Source organism: Anopheles maculipalpis, chromosome 2RL, assembly GCF_943734695.1.
Source record: "Anopheles maculipalpis chromosome 2RL, idAnoMacuDA_375_x, whole genome shotgun sequence".
In the NCBI taxonomy this organism is placed as follows: Eukaryota; Metazoa; Arthropoda; class Insecta; order Diptera; family Culicidae; genus Anopheles; species Anopheles maculipalpis.
In genome coordinates this window covers 39471346-39493452 of record NC_064871.1, presented here as the reverse complement: position 1 = coordinate 39493452, position 22107 = coordinate 39471346, and the positions used below count along the sequence as shown (strand labels likewise).

Sequence of the window (22107 nt, the reverse complement as noted above, 5' to 3'; positions counted from 1 at the left end):
GTCCAATCGAAACATTATTTAATCAATGGTAATATGATTGAAATAAAGCAATAAATGCAATTTTCAAAATTAACTGCATCAAATAATTATTGATTTGGGTACTATGAAAGACATTCTTTGCTTTCAAAATTTTATATAGAAATACATTTTTTTGAAACATTTTCTTGTCTTTAAAATATCAAACATAAAATATGCGAATTTTCAGTGTAAAGCAGTAAAACATGCTTAGTAGCAGACAGAAACAAAATAGATATTTACGCCCATGGTGCTCATCTGCCACTTCGACATTCGTAGTGCAACAAATATTCGGCTTAAACGATCGCAGGCCGTTATTCGCGACGGACGTATTACTCACTCGGTATAACGCGCGTCGGAGCTCCGTAAGTGGAACTGGTCCAAGAAATTTCCACATGATCTGCGAATGAAGAATTTAGGATTATGAGGAAATTCGGCGCACACTTGCAAGTGGCAATAATGTGAAACACAGGTGATCGTAAAGTTTGAAAGGGCACATTTCAATGCATTGTGTGACAACGATTGGTTCACTAAGTGATCATAGCTTAGAATATTATCAAAGTATTATTATGTGTGAAAACTACCACAAGTGAAAAGTGTGATCTTGCAGCAATATGAATCAACGGTGTTATATAAGCTGACCAGAGTGCTGTCGCGTGGAAAACAAATTTGAGATCAAAAATACCGTCGACGATCAACCTGGGATTTTTTTTTCTTCTGTTGTTCATTCAAGCGAAGAAAACTAATATTCGTGATCTTCATCAGCACCATTACCCTTATGAAAATCGTACATGAAAGCCTTGTTGACGAAACCGATCTGTGGTGATGGTGATCAGTGCATTAGCTCGGCGGAAAACTATGTTTTCGTGCAATTTTCTTCCTCGGTTGCTCCTGTTGGTGTTCATCCCAGTTGAGTCTTATAATGGTGATCTTGATGAAACAGTGGAGCATATTAAAATCGGTAGGTCTAAGAATTTATAGTTTCTACAATTACAATTACAATTCTAGCTACTAAAAAAAAAAAAAAAACATATTCGTGTTGCCTGATGTACGTAGTGTGCTGTAAAGAATTCGTGTAAAATATGCGACTAACGGCGACATTTTGTGCTCTAAGGTCGACATGTACCGACCTACATTCCGCCCCAAAAATAGGTAAAATATCGTGCAACGGCGCTTGCCTCCCAAAGCTCAGACATCGGTCGTTCATAAATCATTAACGATCGGGATGCGGAGTGTTGAATAAAAGATGTGTCGGAAATGTGTTTAGTGGAAACATTTCAAATGTTTGTCTTCCTCTCTCTCTATTTGAGACGCGAACGACGATCGTCATGTGCAGGAAAAAAGATTCGTCATAATAAATACACAGACAACACTTTTCGTTGTTTACCAAATGTATTTGAATAGAATTAATGTTGCTATATTGTACACAAGTATTACAAGAACGCGCTTCAAATTAAATATAGAATACACTCACACTGAGCAATTCTAACCGGAATTTTGAGGAGATACATAAACCTATCGTGGAAAACCATTATGTGAAAAAAATCTTTAAAATGCGAATACAACTCTTATGGTATATTTATAACTGCGATCTTCAGGAGGCCTGTTTGATGGCGCTACGGAAGATGCTGAACTCGCATTTCAGTATGCTGTAGAAGCAGTCAACAACGAGAAACTATCATACTCAAACTACCAGCTGGAGGGGCAAGCAGTACAAGTGAAGTACAGCGATCAGTTCGACGCATCCAAGAAGGTGTGTCGTCTGCTGAAGGTAAGCAAATCACTGCAACTCCAAAACATTGATCATTTGTTTATATTAAGGATTGAATAGTGTTTCGATATGTTTGATTATCGCACGAGAATCGAAAGTAAACGTTGGGACTTGTTGAAACACGTGCCTTTATACAACAATAAAACCAGGAAGCAGGACTGTCTAGTGAAGGAAGTGGTTGTTATGAACAGAGCCATTAACGATGTTCACTTCGTTCTGAACCATAAAACTTAAGCTTCTTGTGACTAAGGGAATAAAGTAATGTGCTTGATTGAATGTTCCTAACACACTTTGAGAATAATTTCCGATCAACAGATCTCGATATGCTGTAGCTCAACCTAAGCTCAAGAGCAAATTTGAATGGATATTTATTGCGCAATAAAGCAGATCATTAATTTTGATGATCATTCCATTAATCAGACAGGAGTGGCAGGCATCTTCGGTCCATCCTCTCCCAAATCGGCAGTGCACGTCCAAAGTGTGTGCGATGAGAAGGAGATGCCCCACATAGAGACCCGTTGGGATGCGTACACCAAACTACCGACCCTCAACCTGCATCCGCATCCCCATATAATGGGTCGTGTATTTCTGGACCTGGTAGTGGCATTCGAATGGAAAGATTTTACCATTCTGTACGAGTCCGGACCGTGGCTGCCCAGTATTGCCGATCTGCTGAAAATGTACGATCCGAAAGGATACACGGTGACGGTACGGCAGCTTGATCTACGCCTGAACGGCAACTATCGGGCCGTCCTGCGGAGGGTAAAGTTGTCCGAGGATAAACGAATCATTTTAGCGTGTTCAATCGACTCCATGCCCGAAGTGCTGAAACAGGCACAGCAGGTGGGTTTGCTGACCGATCATCATCAGATCATCATAACTTCGCTCGATCTTCACACGATCGATCTGGAACCGTACCAGTACAGCGGTACCAACATAACCGGCGTTCGGTTGATCGATCCCGAAGAGGACAAAATCAAACAGGTGGCCGAGTTCCTGAACGCATCACAGATTGCGAAAACACTTGAGCTGCATGATGGATTGAATCCGGCAAAAATGCGCGTGGAAACGGCACTGATGTATGATGCGGTGCTGCTGTTTGCCGAAGCACTCAAGCATCTGATCGGTAGCGATCCACCGCGTCTTCTCGAACCTATCTCGCTCAAGTGTGACGATCCCACAACTTGGAAAAATGGGTACAGCGTTATCAACTACATGAAGAGCTCCACCATCCACGGGCTAACGCGAAATATCAAGTTCGACCATCAGGGCCATCGTTCCGACTTCCTGTTGGACATTATCGAGCTTGGCCCGGCTGGGTTGGAAAAAGTTGGTGTTTGGAACTCGACCGAAGGGCTCAACTTTACACGCAAGAAAGAGCAAACAATGCAAGCGCTTGACGATGGAACGCTACAGAATCGCACCTTCCTCGTGTTGACTGCTATCGTGAGTTAAGGTTGCCTAGTTATGGAGGATAAGTACACTAAAAGGATTTTTGTCTTGCAGTCACCACCGTACGGCATGCTCAAGGATTCACCCATTAAACTCTCTGGCAATGAGCGATTTGAAGGCTTCGGGATCGATCTAATTCACGAGCTTTCGCTTATGCTCGGGTTTAACTACACCTTTATACTGCAGGAAGATGGCGTGTACGGTTCGCTCAATCGTGATACTAAGAAGTGGAACGGCATGGTGCAGGAACTGCTCGAATGGGTAAGCAAAAAGAAACGCTTTGTAATCCCGTGCTTGAGTGTATTGCTTTCTTCTTGCAGCGTGCAGATCTTGCCATCACCGATCTTACGATTACATCCGATCGAGAAAGTGCAGTCGATTTTACCATGCCCTTCATGAATCTGGGTATCTCGATTCTCTTCCGTAAGCCAACCAAGGAACCACCTTCTCTGTTCTCGTTCATGTCACCGTTCTCGAAGCAGGTGTGGATGTACCTTGGCGGTGCCTACATGATGGTGTCGATGTCGCTGTTCGTGCTAGGACGCATCTCACCGAAAGAATGGGATAATCCGTATCCCTGCATTGAAGAACCGGAAGAGCTAGAAAACCAATTTAGTTTCAGTAACTCAATGTGGTTCACGATAGGTGCCTTGCTGCAGCAAGGTTCCGAGATTGCGCCCAAGTAAGTGTGTAAAGACGTCAAATGAACGATAAGATTAGTTTTGCTAAAATAACTCTATATCGTAGGGCTCCAGCTACACGTGCCGTTGCCTCCATCTGGTGGTTCTTTACACTGATTATGGTTTCGTCATATACCGCCAATCTGGCCGCTTTCCTGACTGTTGAGCAGGTGGTCTCTCCGATCAACAATGCTGAGGACCTAGCAGCTGCTGGTGGCACTGTAAAGTATGGCGCGAAACGTGATGGTAGTACGATCAGTTTCTTCAAGGACGCGGAGTATGGGACGTACGCTAAAATGTACCAATACATGATGGCCAACCAGGATCTGCTTACCTCGTCTAATCCGGAAGGTTTGCAGCGTGTCAAAACGGAAAACTACGCCTTTCTGATGGAGTCCACCTCAATCGAGTACATCGTCGAGCGTGAGTGTGACGTTACCCAGATCGGTGGTTTGCTCGATGATAAGGGTTACGGGATTGCGATGCGCAAAAATTCTCCCTACCGTAGCGCACTCAGTGAAGCTGTACTGAGGTTACAGGAGCAAGGTGTCCTCACCTCCTTGAAGCGCAAATGGTGGAAGGAAAAGCGTGGCGGTGGTGCTTGCTCGGTAAGTTAATAGTGCATATTCCTCGTCCCTGGTTCACAGGGCCGTTCCATAGAAAGTTCAATGTGTTGCAGTTGCAGTCGCGAACGAATTTCCTTTACGAACATCTCGATGTGCTCGTGTCCTCCCGTAGAACACAATGGAGGAGGGTGGTGCACTCGCACTTGAGCTGGCAAATGTTGGTGGTGTTTTTGTGCTGTTGATCGTCGGCTGTGTCGCGGCACTGTTTGTCAGCTTCTGCGAGATGCTGTGTGACGTTCACCGTCGTACACGCGAATTGAAGGTGGGTCTGGGGTATGCGGTCCCAATCCCAATTCGCTCGGAACTGTGAAATTTTCTCCAATAATAGTCAGCTTTCTCAAACCAGTTGAAACTGCCCCGCGAATTCCGAGCTCCCAAGACATGTTTTATCTTTTACTAGCTCCCTGGCACTATTTGACATTTTTGGACCCTGGAGCCTTCCCGTTGGATGATCACTAATAACTACCTTTTACCTTTTATAATCAATACAATAAATGCAAGTAGTAGTAATAGTAGTAGCACTAGAAGTAGAAATAGCACTAGAAGTAACGCATAAGTAGACCAGTATTAGACCAATTTAACTGGCTGGAGCCCATTACGCCTACGCAGTCTTTGCAATACCAAATGAGAGAATATTCAGGACTTTTTCTATCTTTCTACTGATGTATGCTGGAATATATTTTCCCTTCAAAACCTCCACACTACTTCCCAACCCTTTTTGCAACTCATTCGTTTTACAAGTTCAAATTGTGAACCTCCTTGAACCAGCTTCTACCGCTGTTTTTCCAACATCACGTTAATCCCTGACCGAACCCTGTTTGTTGTGTACCCTCTGAACCTCCCTTTCTACAGCAAAGCACTAGTGACGACGGTGCCGAGGAGCTTGACATGGACAATGTGGGCGGCGTGTTTTTCGTCCTCTTTGTCGGTTGCTCCTTTGCCAGCTTGTTTGGCTGCTGCGAGCTATTCTTCGTCATTGCACACCGAGCTAGACGGCACAAGGTAACTACTACCACATCCTGTTTCGATTCCCTTATCGCATGCCAGCGTGTGTTGAATTGTTAGCGAAGGTAAGATACACGCAAAACCTTAATTCAAATGGCATAGCGATATCGATCCTGGTCGTTACTGTGAATCATACCCGGATTGATTGCTGAAATGGTAATGCTATATGATTTTACAATTAATGGAGTTGTTTCTTTACTTGAATTACTTGTTAGCTTTAGTCCCTGATTACGTTAAGTTAGTTCACAGGAATTACTAATACTTTTTTAACACTATAGGATCATTAGAATTTTATAAATGTGCCTTTATTCTTTTTGTCGCATTTAGAAATTTTATTTAAAAAGCTATAATTTTAATTCTTTTCTGCCATTCCGACACCTATGTTCGTGATCTATGTCACACAGGTACCGTTCCGCGAGGAACTAATGGCCGAGCTGCGCTTTGTCGCCAAGTGCCACGGAAACACAAAACCGGTAAGACATCGCAAGAGTTCATCCGCATCAGCCGAGAACTCACTGGAATCGGCCATGGAATCGGCTGCACAGTCGGCCACATCGAGCAAACAAGACATTTCGGGAAGTCCAGCCGGTGCTTTGGCCGAAGGACGTGATACCGAATCGGCGAACCGTCAGCGAAAGCAGAACGGGGGAAAATCGGCCCTGAATGGCAGCTCCCGAAAGGTGAAACCGGACGATGTGTGAGTTATTCTTTTTGGGGGCTTAACGACCTACTAGGTCACTAGTGCCGGCCATCGAATGACGATCTAGATTTGCAGATATACCACGTAGTTGGATAATGAAGTACACACACTACACGGGGAACGGTTCGAAAGGGATTTGAATCCCGGTCCTGCCGTTTGAGTGTCCTCTTAGTGTGTGAGTTATTTCATTAATAACCGGTACGTTTGAAACAAGTTTGTTAAATCAAAAGTATTGTACTAACACTGATGAAAGCTTGGCGACAAACAAAAGACATGCTTTGAAGAAACTATTATTGAAAATAAATACATATATAAATAAATAAAAAGATAATGAAGCTTTCAAAGAGTTAATACACAAACATATCCCATATAACCAAACATTGCTGAAGCGTATTTCGTTACTGTTGTGACAAAGGTGAGTACGCGAAACGATTATTTGACGGTTAAGATGCCGCACAAGATAAAAGCATGTATCAAAAACAATATTGAAACGAGTTTGCACCTACACAACAGCTCTCCATGTATTGTTTTAGCGAAAGGGTAGTGAACAGAACCAAAAACCGTGTGAAGAAATTCAACCTTATCAAATAGCCATCAAAGATCGATCATCACATTTGCTATTGACTTGTGACCAACCATTCGAACATACGCTTGCACTACGGACTGTTTAGGACGTTGTAATCTAATGAAACAGATAATATGCGTGCCACACGATGACGCTAGACGATAGGATTAAGTCTACCGCATTTGTTACTACCAGTTGTGCTGCACACTGTTGGTCTGCGTTTAGCCCCACGCTGCTCTTTCGTGGAGGCAAACCAGTAAACTTGTCACTCGCAACGCCGATAAGATACAGTTTATTGGGAATCGAATTGGTCATTGAATGGTCTACCACTATCACCTTTTACTCAGATAACATGGTTTGCTGTTTTTAGCGTCATCGACCACCAGCCGAAGAGGAAAGCGCAGGATAAAGCCGTCCGGGAAAGAAATATAAATACGAAACACTTACCGGTAAGCATCTCCATTCGTCAGTGAGTGTGGCTGCTGGTGGGTAGGTTTGGCAAGTGGGCTAAATTTTAGTGTTGATTGATTAACCCTTCGCACAATCGGAGCGAAACGATGAGGTCCTTCTTTGACCGTCGAACGATACCGCTGCTGGTAATCATCGTGGGACTATCGGCTGCACTTATTGCTGTGTGCATTGATGCGTACGCGGGCGATTCGGACGATGAAGTGAATATTCCGAAACAGCCCGACGATGAGGCGCCACTGGAATGTGAGCGCCCATCGGTAACGACGGCTAGTGGTACGTTGGTGAAGCGTAGTGCATTCTGCTCGGGAGATCTCATCTTTGAGGATAACTTCGATCGATTGGATCTTGCGAAATGGGAACATGAGCATACGCTCGGTGGAGGTGGTGTAAGTATTGTGTCCTTGGCAAACGTAATGTATCTATATAACGTAAACGCTGACGTTTTGTAAAATTCGGGCAGAACTGGGAGTTCCAGTATTACCTGAACAGTCGACGCAATTCCTACGTGAAGGATGGCATTTTCTTCATTCGCCCAACTCTGCTGGCCGACGAAACCGGAGAAGAGTTTTTGTCGAGTGGACTTTTGAACATCCATGGTGGTACTCCGTACGATTAGTAAGTAGAGAAGAAGTATTAAGATAATAGTTTGTGATATTTTCACTTACATATTCTCGATGCTACTATTATAGCTGCACGAATCCGGCCAACTATGGTTGCGAGCGACAGGGCAATCCGACAAACTATCTAAATTCGATCAAGAGTGCCCGTGTGCGAACGGTAAATTCGTTCAACTTCAAGTACGGAAAGGTGGAAATTCGTGCCAAAATTCCGACTGGCGACTGGCTGTGGCCGGCCCTGTGGTTGATGCCGAAATTGAACCAATACGGTACGTGGCCGGCGTCGGGTGAAATCGATCTAATGGAAAGCCGCGGTAATCTCGACTACAGTATCAACGGTAATCAGCTGGGTGTAGAACATATCGGCACAACGCTACACTTTGGACCGTATCCCGGTTTGAACGGGTACGAAATGGCAACCTCGGCAAAGTACTCTTCATCGGGACAAGGCTTCAACAAAGACTTCCATCGCTACCAGCTCGAATGGACGCCCGAATTCATGCGCTTCCTCGTCGACGACGAGCAGGTGATGCAAGTGGACGGTAACTTTTGGCAGCTCGGTGGTTTCGAACAGCGTGAACCGGGTGCACAAAATCCGTGGGTTACCGGTGGCAAGATGGCACCGTTCGATGAGGAGTTTTACATCATCATGAACCTGGCCGTTGGTGGAACGAACGGTTTCTTCCCGGATACACCGCCTGCAACCAATGCCAATGGTAACAAACCGTGGGTCAATCAGTCTCCGACGGCACTTCGTGACTTCTGGAACGGTCGTTCGGCCTGGCTGCCGACGTGGAAGCTGCAAGAGAACGAAAGCGTCGAAGCATCGCTGCAAGTGGACTATGTGCGCGTGTGGGCTCTGTAGAATTGTGGGCTGCGGAAGAACGTACTGTTTAAGAGGGGTTTGTAGCAATTAAGAAGGGCGAGCATGGTTTTATTGATTTCTTCTTTTCTTCTTGTGTTCGACACGATCGGGATTTCCTTGAACACGATTCACGGTCAGGGGTAGGTACGTTTCACCTTTCGGCAGTTTCTGATTAGTGAATGGTTTCTTGCGAGGTTCGTTCGTTTGCTGTTGATACTCGTTTTTAGACACAATAATACTACTAGCGTTATCGGAAAAGGAAATAAAATGTTCCATTTCTTTTGCAACACGCTTTTTTTGTTGTGTTTCTGTCGCAATCGTGTCCTTCGGTTCGAAAACGTATAACTTCGCCACCTCCGCATCGGTCATAGGTGTATCGTTAGGTGACTTAGCTTTCGGCAGTGGTACTTTCCTCTTATTTTTGAGTCCTTCCTTGGGCTTTTCGGTTATAAATCCGCTGTTTATCGACACCTTTTTCATCCATTTCAGCAGTGCCTGAACCGGTTCGCTTTGCTCATTATCTTTAGGTTTTTTGATACCCATCATTACACTCGTTCGGCACACATCATTCGGAAAAGAGGGTAGTGTAAGCACAAGCACCGACGGGTTACGCTTTCGTGCCATTTGAATTATGAGTTTGGCAAATATTTGTGGATTAAAATTGTCCAGCACAAAGAATGCTGCAAGTGCACCTTTTTCGAGCAACTTTATGACGCCATTACAGCCGGCAATGATGTGTTTTCTGGTTAAAACGAATGTCGTACATTAGGTGAATGCAGCGTAAAAGATCATGATTCACTACCGTACCTTTCTACGTTTTGAAGTAACAGCGAGCACCGGTTGATATCATTGTCCGGAATTCGAGGCCTACGAAAATTGATACCAAGGTTGATAAGAAACGACGTTTGACTAAACACTACACTTAACACTAAATAGATGATAGCGCATCAATACAAAGGTACATTAAGCAGTTGAACATATCGTAACCATTCACGAATGCTATGTATCATTACTATCACAGAACATACTGAAAAACCGATGGCGTCATTGGTTAGTTTGCCGGATGATTGCAAGAGATTGTTTACGTGCATTAAACAAAGCATTGTTCGGTATATTTATGTAATTGCATGTTTGTTGATCACTCACCATGTACTGTTAAATGGTTGAGCTAAAACGCTGCGAATGTTTTTGGATGATTTTTTGGTGTTCGATTTAGGTTTACTCATGTTGATAGAGGACACGTACACAACACAGCCACTGTTCCGCGTATAAAGTTTGTAACACAAAGCAGATGAGTTAAATAACAAAATTTTTGCCTTTCTGTGTGACTTACGATTTAAACTTTTTGTGTCAAACTACACGAAACTCCTTCAATAAATGTAAAACTATGCGCAAAATCTTTAGCTGCCTGGAACCACATGAAGATTTGGCCGGCAAAACAACAACATGCTAACCAGTTTGTTTACAATTTGAGAACTGTCAAAACGAGCGCAATTCGAACTTGACATCTGTTTCGAACAAAATTTCAAACATTTGAATACATTTGCTTCGAAAACCGTTGTTTCTAAGCATTTTAAAACAATCGTTTAAGGGGGCTCAATTCAAGTCAAAATTTTGTAATGAACTCACTAGAGGAAAACGTTACGAACTATTGATTTCTTTCGGATTTGTGTATATTCTTGGCTATATATTCAAGAAGGAAACTTCTTTCAATTAGTTCTTTTTGTAAAAAGACAATATATTTAGCTGCTATTCCTATAATACACAAGTATATACTTTTTTCTGTTGATTTTTAAATTAAAGTGTTTATCATTATAACTTTGTAACAATACAGGTTAACATAAATTTTTAATTTCATTTCATTATTCATTCATGCATAAGCAGCGCGTCGTGGTGACGTTTTTGTTAAAATATTATGCTTGCCTTTACGAATACCGCGTTTAGAAAAGTTGTACGAATGAAAACACTGCAAAGAAACACATCGATGCACCAGAAAATGTGCTTCAATGTTGTGCTAAACAAAAAAAAAAAAACAAAACGATGAGGTCAAGAAAGAAGAGTATAATATTTATAAATACATACACAAAAGCTTAAATCACACAAGTTTACCAGCTATTTTGCGACAGCAGTTTGGAAACGATAAATGCATCCAGAATGAGAGATAAATAAAAGCTTCAAACAAAATGATAATACCGAAGGGCACTAGGGAGAGAGAGAGACAGAGAGAATACACATGCGAGTACACAGGATAGATAGAGATTATACGTCTTTACATTGACAATAAATCTACAAAAAGGGTGCCTGTAGTGCCGTTGCATTATTTCATTTTTGCCTGCATGTCTGTGTTTAAAGCATCATCTTGTTCTTATGCACACGCGAAAAAGAACGTCGAGCTTATCTGATTGACTTGGATTGATCGTATTGAACACAGTGCCGTAAAATCTTAGTGCCAAGGATGGTATGTAAAGAAAGAAGAAAGTGTGCTGTAATCTACCCATTATAGGTGGAAAAGGAAACGAACCTCACGGGACAAAACTACAAAACTAAAAGAATGTATGACAAATCCAGAACGTGTCAATGCAATAAATATTATCTGCCAAAATTAATTAACAGGTTCATAATGTTTTTTAGCTACGAAACTGCTTTCGTTTTGTCTTAGGTGCTTATATCCTTTTACTCATTTTCACGGACCTCGCGAACTGCTTTTCACTTACAAAAGAAGAGCAAAACACTGTCGTTAAACTGTTTGGTTTTGTTTTCACCTTTTTTTTTGTTGTTGTTCTTGAGGGTGGTACACGTGTACGCTTATCCCGTTTGCATTCTATTCTATGTAGAGTGAAATATTGGCCGGTCTGGATTAAGTTTTGTTTAGAAAAAAATGTTAGCTTATCGTTTTGTTATCAGTTAGTTTCCAGCAGATTTTGTCCTATATACTGTTTTGCCAGCTGAGTTGTAAAATGGCAAATGTTTACTTTGTTCCTCAGTTTGATCCGTATCCTTGTACTACTCTCTCTTTCTCTCGATCGCTCTCGATCGATCGGCAGAGTAGCTGCACGTTTAGTAGACGTTTTGTTTTCCATACTAAAAAGGCATTTTCAACTTCGCCGCTCGAAGTATCGTTTTCCATCTCAGATCCGTTATCGGATGACGTTATGCTAAGCAGCTTTGCGATAGCCATTAGAGCGGAGTAATTTGAATGAGAGAAAAAACCCTTCTCAACAGTATACCCGCACCTTCTACAATTAAACTTATTACCACCTTCAACTATGCGCGATTGGGTTTTGCAACCGTGCGTTCACTGTTGCTGGCTTCTTTGTGAACAAGTTTTCAAACATTTGTTGCTGTTTTCCCTGTTTGCTTTGCTTTTGTTTTGCTCCTCCCCAAACGGCTCCCCCCTGTTGGTGTGTTTCATTTTTGGGGAAAATTGTTCTGGCGTAGAAGAAAACATATTTATCGTATTATATTATTTTTTACCTTCAGAAAAGTTTAGTTTACATTGCGCGACTACCCATTTGTTTGTTTTCAGTTTTTGTTTCATTCTACACCAGCATTCGATTACGAGCTTTCGAAAGGGGGAGGATAGTTGATGGATAATTGCAAATCCATGCCCTTAACTAGTCAGCCTAATGATCATAACGATCAAAAATAAAACCAACATAACTGTTCATTGAGTGATTTGTTGTTTGTTCGATTCTTGTTTTTACACACCGCTTTTAGATGCAAAGGCTTGGTTTACTCTTGCGACTTATCCGTACGTGTTGCAGTTGCAGTTTAATATGCTGAACAGATTCACTATTAGCGGTCATTACAAAAATGCGGTTTTATACTCTAGCTCAAAACATATGTTACAGAGTTATGGCGTTGCTGCGGCTCGACGCTGCACACAGCTTCATCTGTTCTGGGCACTGTTCGCACCCGTGATGGTTCTGTCTATAGTGTCCTATTGGAGGGGGTTTCCTCACCCCGTTAGTGTTAACACCGATACGTACATGATACATCATATTGACGACGACACGATGACGACGACTGTATACTGTAGCGCACTACATTACTGTAGGATTGGGAGAGGTTCCTCGCACGTTTGATCGATAAGATATGGCGTCAGTCGTCCATTTTATTCGCTTTGTTAGACACTTTCAAATTACACCAAATGATGCACTACTCGGGGTTTGTGGAGGGATTATACTCACGGTGGGAGCACGCGAGTCACTGCATCTGTTTGCAAGCAGTAATTTCAAATCCTAAGCTCGTAGTAGTAGTAGTAGTAGTAGTTCGTAGGAAACTTGCAGTATGGCGTTTTTCGGTTTGTTAATGGCGACAGTTGGGGAACTGATACCCTGCGATGGTTCCTTTGCAAGCAAATAGTGTTGGGTTAGGCGGCTCTTTTGACTGAGTGCGATTGAGGTTGCTCTTCCAGCTCGCGATCCAACACCACAAGCAAATGTGTGAAAATGCATGCTTCGGAACACATTTAAGGGGAAATCATTACAGGTCGTAATAAATACACTTTCTTGCTAACACCAACGCCACCTTACAAGCGTGGTATTCGATCAATGACGAAGGCAGGCAGAGATCTACACCGTCCGGATCCGGTTATCGTTGCACGAGCTTCCGATACAGACGATAGTAGTAGTTTTGATAGTTTTGCTCCACCGGCACCGATCGAATACCGCACAAATCCTACCAATACAGTACGCGGATGTGATCGACGACGCGCGACTTAAAGTACGTTCCTACAATCCCGAAGAACGTCGCCAGCACGGCACACGCTACCAGCGCTTGCATTGCACAGTGTACAGCCGGTTGACCCGGTGCCACGTTGTACTGATGCCGATGGCGACGGTGCCAATCGCCGTGGTGTGGCCGGATGTACTTCTCATCGATTTCGTGCTCGAACGCGGGTATAATTGCAAGATTAATTACCTCCGGCAGAGCGTTATCGTCCCCATCGCCGATGAACGTGTCTTCCTCACTTTCCTCCTTGATGATACGGGGCGGCAAGGCTGGCGTTGTCCGCCGATTAATGTAGAACCGTGACCGGCTAAACCCGTTCACACTGTATCCGGCCCGTCGATGGTGTTGTTCGTCGTCGGGCGTTGGTCGCCGGTCCTGTTCACCGTGATCGCCGATGATACTGCTTGAGTTCGGTAGACCTACATGCTGTTGCTGCAGATTGTGCAACAACGAGGACAGCAGATTGTTACTACTGCCAATACGCATTTTGTTCGTCGACGTTTCGCTATTTGGTATTTTGATCGTGTTCGTCTCCAAGTACTGGTTCTTGCGAATACCCAACACTTCCGACAGTGGCCGATTGATGAGCAGCGAATTTTCCTGCCGATCGTTAGGCTGGAAAGTACCGGGTGTAGTGGCCGTTACCGGACTGCTGCTCGTGGTAGGGATGTGAGAGGTGATACTGGTTGGAGCAAAGTGCTGTACGCCGCCTGGACTGTTTCGTGACATTGGTGTTGTGATCCGCGGGTAGGCTACCGTTGGCGCCGGTTCCAACCGATGAATTGCACCCGCCCCACCGCTAGCAGCATTGTTCTCCCGCGAATTATCACCCGTATCCGGTGGATGCGCATCAACGATCACATTATTGACGTTTCTATTAAAACTATCATAACTATTACCGTAATTATTATGACTATTATAAATATTATTATTGGTAATATTTTTAATACTGCTGTTAGTGCTCGCGGGTGAGTTGCTGCCGTCGCTGGCGCCCCCATTACTATTGTTATTATTATTATTGTCGATCAATTGTAGTATGTCCTTGGCCGTGATGGGTTCGTACTTGTTGCGGAACGTGTCACCATTGTCGGATGCTCCCCGGTACAGCAGTGCCACCTTACCGTCGGCCGTTATGACGGGTGTGATCTTGTTTTGTCGCTGCTCTCCACCACCGCCAGCTGCACCACTGTTCGACCCTACCCCGCTACCGGTGGCATCCGAGGTCGCTTTCCTGGCCGATTCCTCATCGGTCACCTTTGGTTCTACCTTGTACACAATGCCGACCTTCCCGTTCGGCGTCGAGATTATTTTGATGGAATCATTCTTGCGCAACTTTCGACTGTTGCTAATGCCGGACAGCAGGTCTCCATCGCCGGAATCGTTAAAGTCATCAAACTTTGACTTGAACCGATGAGTAGCTGATTTGCTCTTGATATGAAGGAAGTCCTGCATTACATTGTCGGCGTTGCCTTCGTCCGGTGCAGTGCCGGCTTTCGATTGTTTTTTTCGCCTTTGCTCCTCCTCATCCTCTTCCGCACTATAGTCGTCGTAGTAATCGTCATCATCATCATCGACGATTCCCGCCTTTTGGCGAGCTTCCTCTAATTTCTGTCTATGCCGACGTATGACTTCCTCCAGGTCATAATCTTCATCGTCGAACAGATCGTCCTCTTCGGTGGCTTCTTCGAGCTCATCCTCACTAAACAAAGGCTTCTCCTTGAGCTCTTCCAGCTGGTGCATCACGCGATGAAACTCATCTCCGACGATCGTTGTACCAACGGGACCACCGGCAGGAAGCGTTTCTGTCGTGTGTGACTGCTCAATCGGTACCATTGCGAGTGGGGCTGCTGCTGGCTCGGGAGCATCGTTCTGCATCATTTCGTCGTCATAATCGACCTCAAAGTTTATCCACTTATCATTAGAGCTACCGTGTATAGTTGTAGTAGTTGTGGTAGTAGTAGTAATAGTATTTAAATTAGCTTCACTTAAACTAGATAATTGTAATCCTAGGCTGCCATTCTGCTGGCCATTCTGGTTTATGCCACTGACCGGTGATGCTACATGCTGCACAGATATTATTGATGATGGTGGTGGTTCATGGGTAGTCGCGTCTTGCAGTCAGTAGCATTTCTTTGTACAGTGGCATTTTCGCACAATATCCAGCTGCTTCACGTATTTGGTGTTATTGCTGCACACCATGCGTACCTAGGGAATGAACAATGGGATAGCCGATGAGATACGTTTCGATTAATCGTACATAATATTTCACGCCATACACAATATGGCATTATACCTTTCTTCGGCGTACGACTTTGGCGGCGCAACACTGATTGCCGCAACCTCCAACGCACTTGGCGTACTTGAGCGGTTGCCTCGAGCGGCAATCGTTCTCCGTGTAGTACTCTCGCACTTGCTCCTTGCGACACGTGTTGGCAACTGTTAAAGTGCAAATAAAAAAAACATGTTTGTTTTATACACATTGCAAGTTTAATGTTGGCAAGAATAAACTAACGCTACAAAGCATGCTTTCACAACAAAACCTACTCTTCCGTCAAATCGGAATTATGAGACTTTTTTTACTCAATCATGTACTATTGACCGTTAGAGAGTATCATGCATGGTAAAAAAATATAAAAGGAAAAATAATCTCAAATAATTTATATTAGTTTGGAAAGGATGAACTAATTTCGAAAAATAGCTAGTAATGATGATGTATTTTCATTTGTTAACGATTAGTTTTGAAAGCGTAGCGGAGGTTGGAGTAAGTGCGCCATGGGGGCAAGTGAGCCACTTAGTATTTGTTCAGTAAGAAATCAGTTACGCGACCAAGTGAATATGCAGAATATGTGACTAGGTACAGTATACCGAATTTCATGAATAATAGTCAATTTTTTTCACTTTTATCATCTTTTTTTTCTACAGAACAACGCAATTGAGTGTAATTTGAAAATATTTCAACCAGTTAAAAAATCTCTCAAAACATAAAGGAACAAAATATATAAAAAAAAACTGTGGCATCGAATCATGAAGGAATCTCAAAACAATTGATTTTTCATAAAAAAAAAACTTTAAAATTTAATTACTTTCGGGCCAAAACAACCACCACTATTTGGGGCAAGAGTGCAGCGCAAACTTTTGGCTGTTTTTATTGAAAGCTGAGCTATAAAAATGGTAAAAAATGGGTTTTTATGAGCATCAGATCTCAATTTTTGAGTGGCATTAACATCAGTAAGTGACAACTAAAATGTTCTTAACGTGGCACACTTGGCCCATTTTCCGCTATGTGCATAGCGTTACACTAAAACTGGTTTGCAAAATGTGCGCAATATTTAAAACGGGCGCTGAGCAGAATCAGAATTTAAATGGTTTTTGAAAACAAAACGAAATGCAAAGCAACGTTAACGCATAATCTGCAATTAGTTCGTAAAATGTGTGAGAAACAATAGTGATTGATATCAAAAACATGTGGCTATACCGGAAGAGGAAGTTTTGAACGGGTCCTCGTCGATCACTAGCGAAACCGATCCCTCACCTTGGTCGCAATATTTTCCCTTGGTGCCTTTCTTACACTTGCAGGAGTAGCCACCCTTACCGTTGGGCACACATTTGCCTCCTCGTTTGCATTGATGATTTTCGCAAGGGTTAACCTGAAACAGAATAGAACGACAAGCGTGTTAATCCCGATAAATTAGAAGCAAATGGGGTAAGTAGTAGTACCTCTTTAAGGATCACCGGCGTTTCCTGCATAAATTCGTCATCCATTTCACTCTCAGTATCCTGATCAAGCAGGGCACATCCCGGCGTAATCTTTTGCTGCCGTGCGGCATTCAGAAAATCGACCTGCTTGTGATTAATCCACACTTCCTTCATGCAGCCCTTGAAACTGGTCAAATTGCGGAGGTGCCACTGTTTGTACGCTTGCTGGCCTGGCTCTGCCGGCAAACCTCCCAGATACATCGGGCTCGACAGTTTCAGGTAATCCTTCGAACCTTCGTTGATGATAGAGCGTGCCAGGCCACGGTCGACTCGAAGCGTAAAGTTTTTCTTAACTGCCAGCAACTCCACCATGTGATACTTGCCATCGGCGACCATTTCGAAGCTGTACATCGTGGACACCGGATCATTGCCAACGTCATAGCTCACACGAATGCGACCGTTAAATAGTTCTACCGCCAGATGCTCATTGTGCCCATCGTACATAAGTACACCATTTTGTTGCGTACTGCTAAACACGATCGTAACGTTTGCTTCCGGCTTGGTTCGGAGCGGTTCCAGCTCAATAAACGAATTGTTATGCAGGAACGTTAAGCTGGTCAGATATTCACACCGTTTGCCCGAATAACCTGGGGCACACTTGCAGATATAGTCTGCACTGGAAGGATTGGGCTGGAAGCAGACACCAAACTTGCATTCGTGCTGCTGACAGGGAGACGTTTGCGGATACATCATGGCCACCATTGGGGCACCTTCGCAGAACTTGCCCGTAAACTCGTTGGGACACTTGCATGTGTAATCGTTGATGCCATCCACACAAGTACCTCCATTCTGGCACATATGGTTCACACAGTCATCGATGTTGTCCGAACAGTTAAGCCCACGGTATCCGGGCAGACATTCGCAGCTGTAATGTGTCGTATGGTCCACACACTTGGCACCATTCTGGCACGGATTAAAGTCCTTACCGCAGAACTCAATCTTACTCTCACAGTACTCTCCAGTGAAGCTGGCCGCACAGGAGCAACTGTACGAATTGACGCCATCCACACAAGTACCGTTGTTCTGGCACTTGTGGTCCACGCAGTCATCAATGTTAACCTCGCACCGGGAACCGGAATAACCGTGCAGACAGTGGCAACTGAATCTGCCCTCTTCCAGCACGGTGCAGGTACCATTGTTACGGCAGGGATTACCATAGCACGCATCTATCATAAACTCGCAGTGCGTTCCGTGATAACCCGGTTTACACTTGCACTCGTACTGTCGCTCCGGAAGTGCACTACAAACAGCCTCGTTCTTGCACGGGAAGGTATAGCAAGCGTCACACTTGGACAGTATTTCGTTGCCAACCTTTCCGGAGCAAACAAACTGGCTGGCCGGTGTCGATAGGATTAGTTTGTCCTTCATCAGTTCCGGCTCGGCACAGCGTGCAATGCCCGGTTCAACATAGTCTCGCTTAACCCACTCCGAAAGCCAGCGAAGAGAACAGTCGCAGTACAGTGGATTGCTTCCCAGAGCGCTGCAAGAAAAGGTTAAAAGAGTTTAGCAGCAGTATTTCAAGCCGATCGATTATATTCGAACACTTACATGTGTGTAATTGATTGTAGATCATTGAAGGTACCTTCGGGAATCATAGAAATTTTGTTACCATGCAGGGAAAGGACCTTCAGGTTGGTCAATCCTGAGAGCGCGTACTTCTGTACACACTGCAGATTGTTGTAGCTTATTATACTGAAAATAAAGAAAGGTAAAATTAAGATTACCATTCGTTGCCTCAAGAGCTTCAACGAACTTCAGAACTTACAGTGTAGAGAGTTTGCTCAAGTTTGCAAACGTGTAGTTGGAAAGAATACCAATCTGATTGTTGCTTAAGTCCCTACGGTAGAGAAAGATTATACATTAATACCAATTCCAGTAATAATTCAAAATCTTCCTGCATCGTGCAACTTACAGTCTGGTAAGAGCCTTCAGATGGTTGATACGATTGGAATGTATCATCGAGATTTCGTTCGACTCCAGATATAGTTCGGTCGTTTCGGTCGGGATGGATTTAGGAATTTCCTTCAGCTTGTTGCGGGAACATCGAACGACCGTGCCGGTGCAGGTGCAGGATGGCGGACAGTAACCTTCGCCCAGACAGCCTTGGTCCATGTCCGAAGTGCACTTAAAGTCAAAGTGTGGCAAATCCTTAATGGGCACGTCGCGCACCTTCGACGGGGATGTGCAACGTGCCGGCGGACCGTTCAGCTGCTTCTTTCGCAGCCAGTCGGAGAACCATGCAAGGTGGCAGTTGCAACGGAATGGGTTCGATGCGAGATTTCTGAGTGGGATTGCAAAAAATAACACATGAAACGTGTTCTCGCTCGTGTAATCCTTCAGAGTGAAGATTATGCCTCCGAATGCTACTTACAGCTGTGTCAGCGATGTCAGGTAGTCGAACGAACCGGGCATGACGCAGGTAATGATGTTATCGTAGAGCGATCTAGAAATATAGGGGTAGAAATATACACGGTCAGGAAACAATTTCCCTACTGCCAAAGGGAAACACAATCTCACTTACAGTGTTTTCAGCTGATGAAGTCCCAGAAACATCTTGTTATGCACTTCGTTGATTTTGTTTTCGCTCAAAAACAGCTCTTGTATTCTGGTGGCACCTTCGAACGCATTCGGTTCGATACCGGATATCTGATTTCTTCGCAAATCCAGCTTTGCAAGATTTGGCAGCCGACCGAACAGTCCATCAGACTTAATGCGATTAAGCTCGTTATCGTTCAGCAATCTGGTGGAGAAGATTTCGAAGAAATGTTAGCACATTTTAGTAGAACTGGAATGGACGGAAGAAAAATTGAAGAAAAAAAAAACGCTTACAGTTCCGTGGTGTAAAGCGGAATATCACGCGGAATTTCCTTTAAACCACGACCCGAACAATCGACCGTGGTGCGATCACAATGACAAGCCGCCGGGCATTCCTGGTCCATGCGACATTCGCCGGAATATTTGATCTTGCTGTAGTCATCGGTGCCTGCAGTAAACCAAGTAAAATAACCAAAGCACAAAACAAATTGTTTAAAAAAACCACCCAAAACGGGTGAAAACTCTCGCAGAAAGGATTAGCGAACCGACCGAGTAAAAGCTTACATTTGAACTTTTCATCCTTCAAAGCTTCAATCCGGCGGCGTTGCATTCGCTTCGGAGCATCGCACCGGGCACCGCTGGTTTCGATGGGATTGTGATGCAGATAATCACCCAACCAGCGTAGATTGCAATCGCAAATGAAAGGATTGCGTGCCAAATGTCTGCAAAAAAAAATGAAACCAATTCAGTTAAAATATACCCGCGACGTGGGAATTACGATGACAGCGGTAGATTTTTGCGTGCTACTTACAGTGTTTGGATGCTTCTCAAGGAGTCGAACGTTCCGTTGGCCAGCGACTGAATGTTGTTATCGTACAGTGACAAAAGGCTAAGATTATGCAGATCCTTGAAAGCGTCTCTTCGCACGCAACTGATTTCGTTTGCGTTCAGCAGTAGCAGCTGGAGTGAGGTTAATCCTTTGAAAACGCTCGCCGGTAAATCCTTAATTTTATTACCATAAAGAACACTGCAGAAAGACAGAACCACAACAGAAAGAAGAAGGTTTTCAGCTAGTGAGTGAATGAAAACGAGCTATCCTTTTTCGGAGTGGAAAGTAGCTTCCGAGTTGAGCTTTTACTAGACATTATGCAGCAGGGACGGGCAAGGATGCTCTGTTTGCTTATGATAAGAATTTTACGTCTTTTTTGCCTTTTCCTTGTGATTGTGGGGTTGTGTTAAATATTTCATTCCTCCCTTTGCTTTGTAACTACTCCCACTAAAAGGCGACCGTTTCCGGAATCCGACTTTTTTTTTGCTCTCTCCCTACAGTACTACTTACAGCGACGTTAAGGACTTCAGTCCACTGAAGGCATCGTAGGCGACTCGCGAAATATTGTTATTTGACAAGTCTATCCGCTTAAGGCGCCGGTGGTTAGCGAACGCTTTCGGTGGAATTTCGGTGATGTAGTTCTGCTCGAGCCGGCTGTAAAAATATTTAGATTACATATTAATGCCCTCAAGCCATCTCTCCGGACGATGGTGCCGGTCGCGGGCACGACACAAAACACTTACAGCTCGGTTGTGTCTTCCGGCAGGGTGGATGGTACGGTGGTAAGACTTTTCTCACGACAGTCCACTATACCGTCGGCACAGCGGCATGGATGGGGACAGAGGCTGCGACCACCACACTCCATCGGAGCATTTTCCGTTAGACCTGCGAAGAGAAAGGTGTATTGCCAGTGTAAGAAATAAAATGCTGCCTGCCACCGGTGTGTGATTTGATTTAATTTATAAAATGGATTAAATTTTTATACAGGATTAAATTATGGATGGTGGGTAGCCCTGTTTTAAAGCCAAACGGATGGTATGGTAGGAGCATGAGAAGAGCCCATTTATGCGGGAATAGTCAAGTAGATATAACATACTTTTTATTGTTTATCTTAACATAATTTTCATCCGCTATTTGTATTTGTGTTACAAAGTGAGCAATGTTGCTATTAACATTATAAAAACTGTTTATGTTTAGATACATGAAACATATCGATTTTCTTTCATAAAAAAAACATTGATAATGATCCATAAAAATGCAAAAATGTGCTTGTTGAATGAAGCTAACCATTGCATAAACAAATATGAAATGAACAATACATTATGTGATCACCACCATGTGCTATTGTTATAATTTTATATGTTTTGTGATCATTAAGATGCGTCTAATGGCTTCGCTTAGTGCCTGAATCACATAATAAATGTAAGGAAATAATGTAAAACAAGACACAGACTAATGTACGAGACACAATCGATTGCCAGTGGTC

The 22107-nt window shown here is 43.7% G+C and overlaps 5 protein-coding genes across 5 annotated transcripts in view; 2 read left to right on the top strand and 3 right to left on the bottom strand.

Moving 5' to 3' along the window:
- Positions 1–22107, bottom strand: part of LOC126557871 (ero1-like protein) — a 427255-nt gene that overhangs the window by 310874 nt on the left and 94274 nt on the right. The window lies entirely within an intron of this gene.
- Positions 1098–6250, top strand: LOC126567118 (glutamate receptor ionotropic, kainate 2-like). The gene is made up of 9 exons (XM_050223351.1): positions 1098–1167; positions 1614–1786; positions 2207–3232; positions 3293–3499; positions 3559–3920; positions 3986–4526; positions 4657–4806; positions 5397–5546; positions 5954–6250. The coding sequence occupies exons 1-9, from the start codon at positions 1098–1100 to the stop codon at positions 6248–6250; spliced, it is 2976 nt and encodes a 991-aa protein (XP_050079308.1).
- On the top strand, positions 7372–8778 carry LOC126558151 (beta-1,3-glucan-binding protein-like). The gene is made up of 3 exons (XM_050214112.1): positions 7372–7671; positions 7746–7900; positions 7975–8778. The coding sequence occupies exons 1-3, from the start codon at positions 7372–7374 to the stop codon at positions 8765–8767; spliced, it is 1248 nt and encodes a 415-aa protein (XP_050070069.1). The 3' UTR covers positions 8768–8778.
- LOC126558838 (uncharacterized) lies at positions 8832–9993 on the bottom strand. Its single transcript, XM_050214912.1, has 3 exons — positions 9914–9993; positions 9575–9634; positions 8832–9509 (listed from the first exon to the last, which is right to left on the bottom strand). Exons 1-3 carry the CDS (start codon positions 9991–9993, stop codon positions 8837–8839), a joined length of 813 nt encoding a protein of 270 aa, XP_050070869.1. The 3' UTR covers positions 8832–8836.
- Positions 13306–22107, bottom strand: part of LOC126559629 (protein slit) — a 103131-nt gene continuing 94329 nt past the window's right edge. Inside the window, 15 exon segments of the mRNA XM_050215799.1 lie at positions 13306–15523; positions 15611–15706; positions 15795–15937; positions 16977–17148; positions 17219–18737; positions 18806–18949; positions 19023–19094; positions 19170–19538; positions 19629–19700; positions 19779–19997; positions 20087–20240; positions 20357–20514; positions 20604–20819; positions 21132–21275; positions 21365–21506. Of these exon segments, the coding sequence (XP_050071756.1) occupies positions 13448–15523; positions 15611–15706; positions 15795–15937; positions 16977–17148; positions 17219–18737; positions 18806–18949; positions 19023–19094; positions 19170–19538; positions 19629–19700; positions 19779–19997; positions 20087–20240; positions 20357–20514; positions 20604–20819; positions 21132–21275; positions 21365–21506 (5696 nt within the window). The 3' untranslated portion in view covers positions 13306–13447.

Coding starts and splice junctions, on each gene's coding strand:
- LOC126558838 (XM_050214912.1), bottom strand. CDS start 9,993: ATGAGTAAACCTAAATCGAACACCAAAAAATCATCCAAAAACATTCGC. Junction 9,635..9,913: donor CAACCATTTAACAGTACATG/GTGAGTGATCAA, acceptor CAATTTTCGTAG/GCCTCGAATTCCGGACAATG. Junction 9,510..9,574: donor TTACTTCAAAACGTAGAAAG/GTACGGTAGTGA, acceptor CGTTTTAACCAG/AAAACACATCATTGCCGGCT.
- LOC126558151 (XM_050214112.1), top strand. CDS start 7,372: ATGAGGTCCTTCTTTGACCGTCGAACGATACCGCTGCTGGTAATCATC. Junction 7,672..7,745: donor ATACGCTCGGTGGAGGTGGT/GTAAGTATTGTG, acceptor AAATTCGGGCAG/AACTGGGAGTTCCAGTATTA. Junction 7,901..7,974: donor GGTGGTACTCCGTACGATTA/GTAAGTAGAGAA, acceptor CTACTATTATAG/CTGCACGAATCCGGCCAACT.
- LOC126567118 (XM_050223351.1), top strand. CDS start 1,098: ATGCGACTAACGGCGACATTTTGTGCTCTAAGGTCGACATGTACCGAC. Junction 1,787..2,206: donor AGGTGTGTCGTCTGCTGAAG/GTAAGCAAATCA, acceptor TCCATTAATCAG/ACAGGAGTGGCAGGCATCTT. Junction 4,807..5,396: donor GTCGTACACGCGAATTGAAG/GTGGGTCTGGGG, acceptor CCCTTTCTACAG/CAAAGCACTAGTGACGACGG.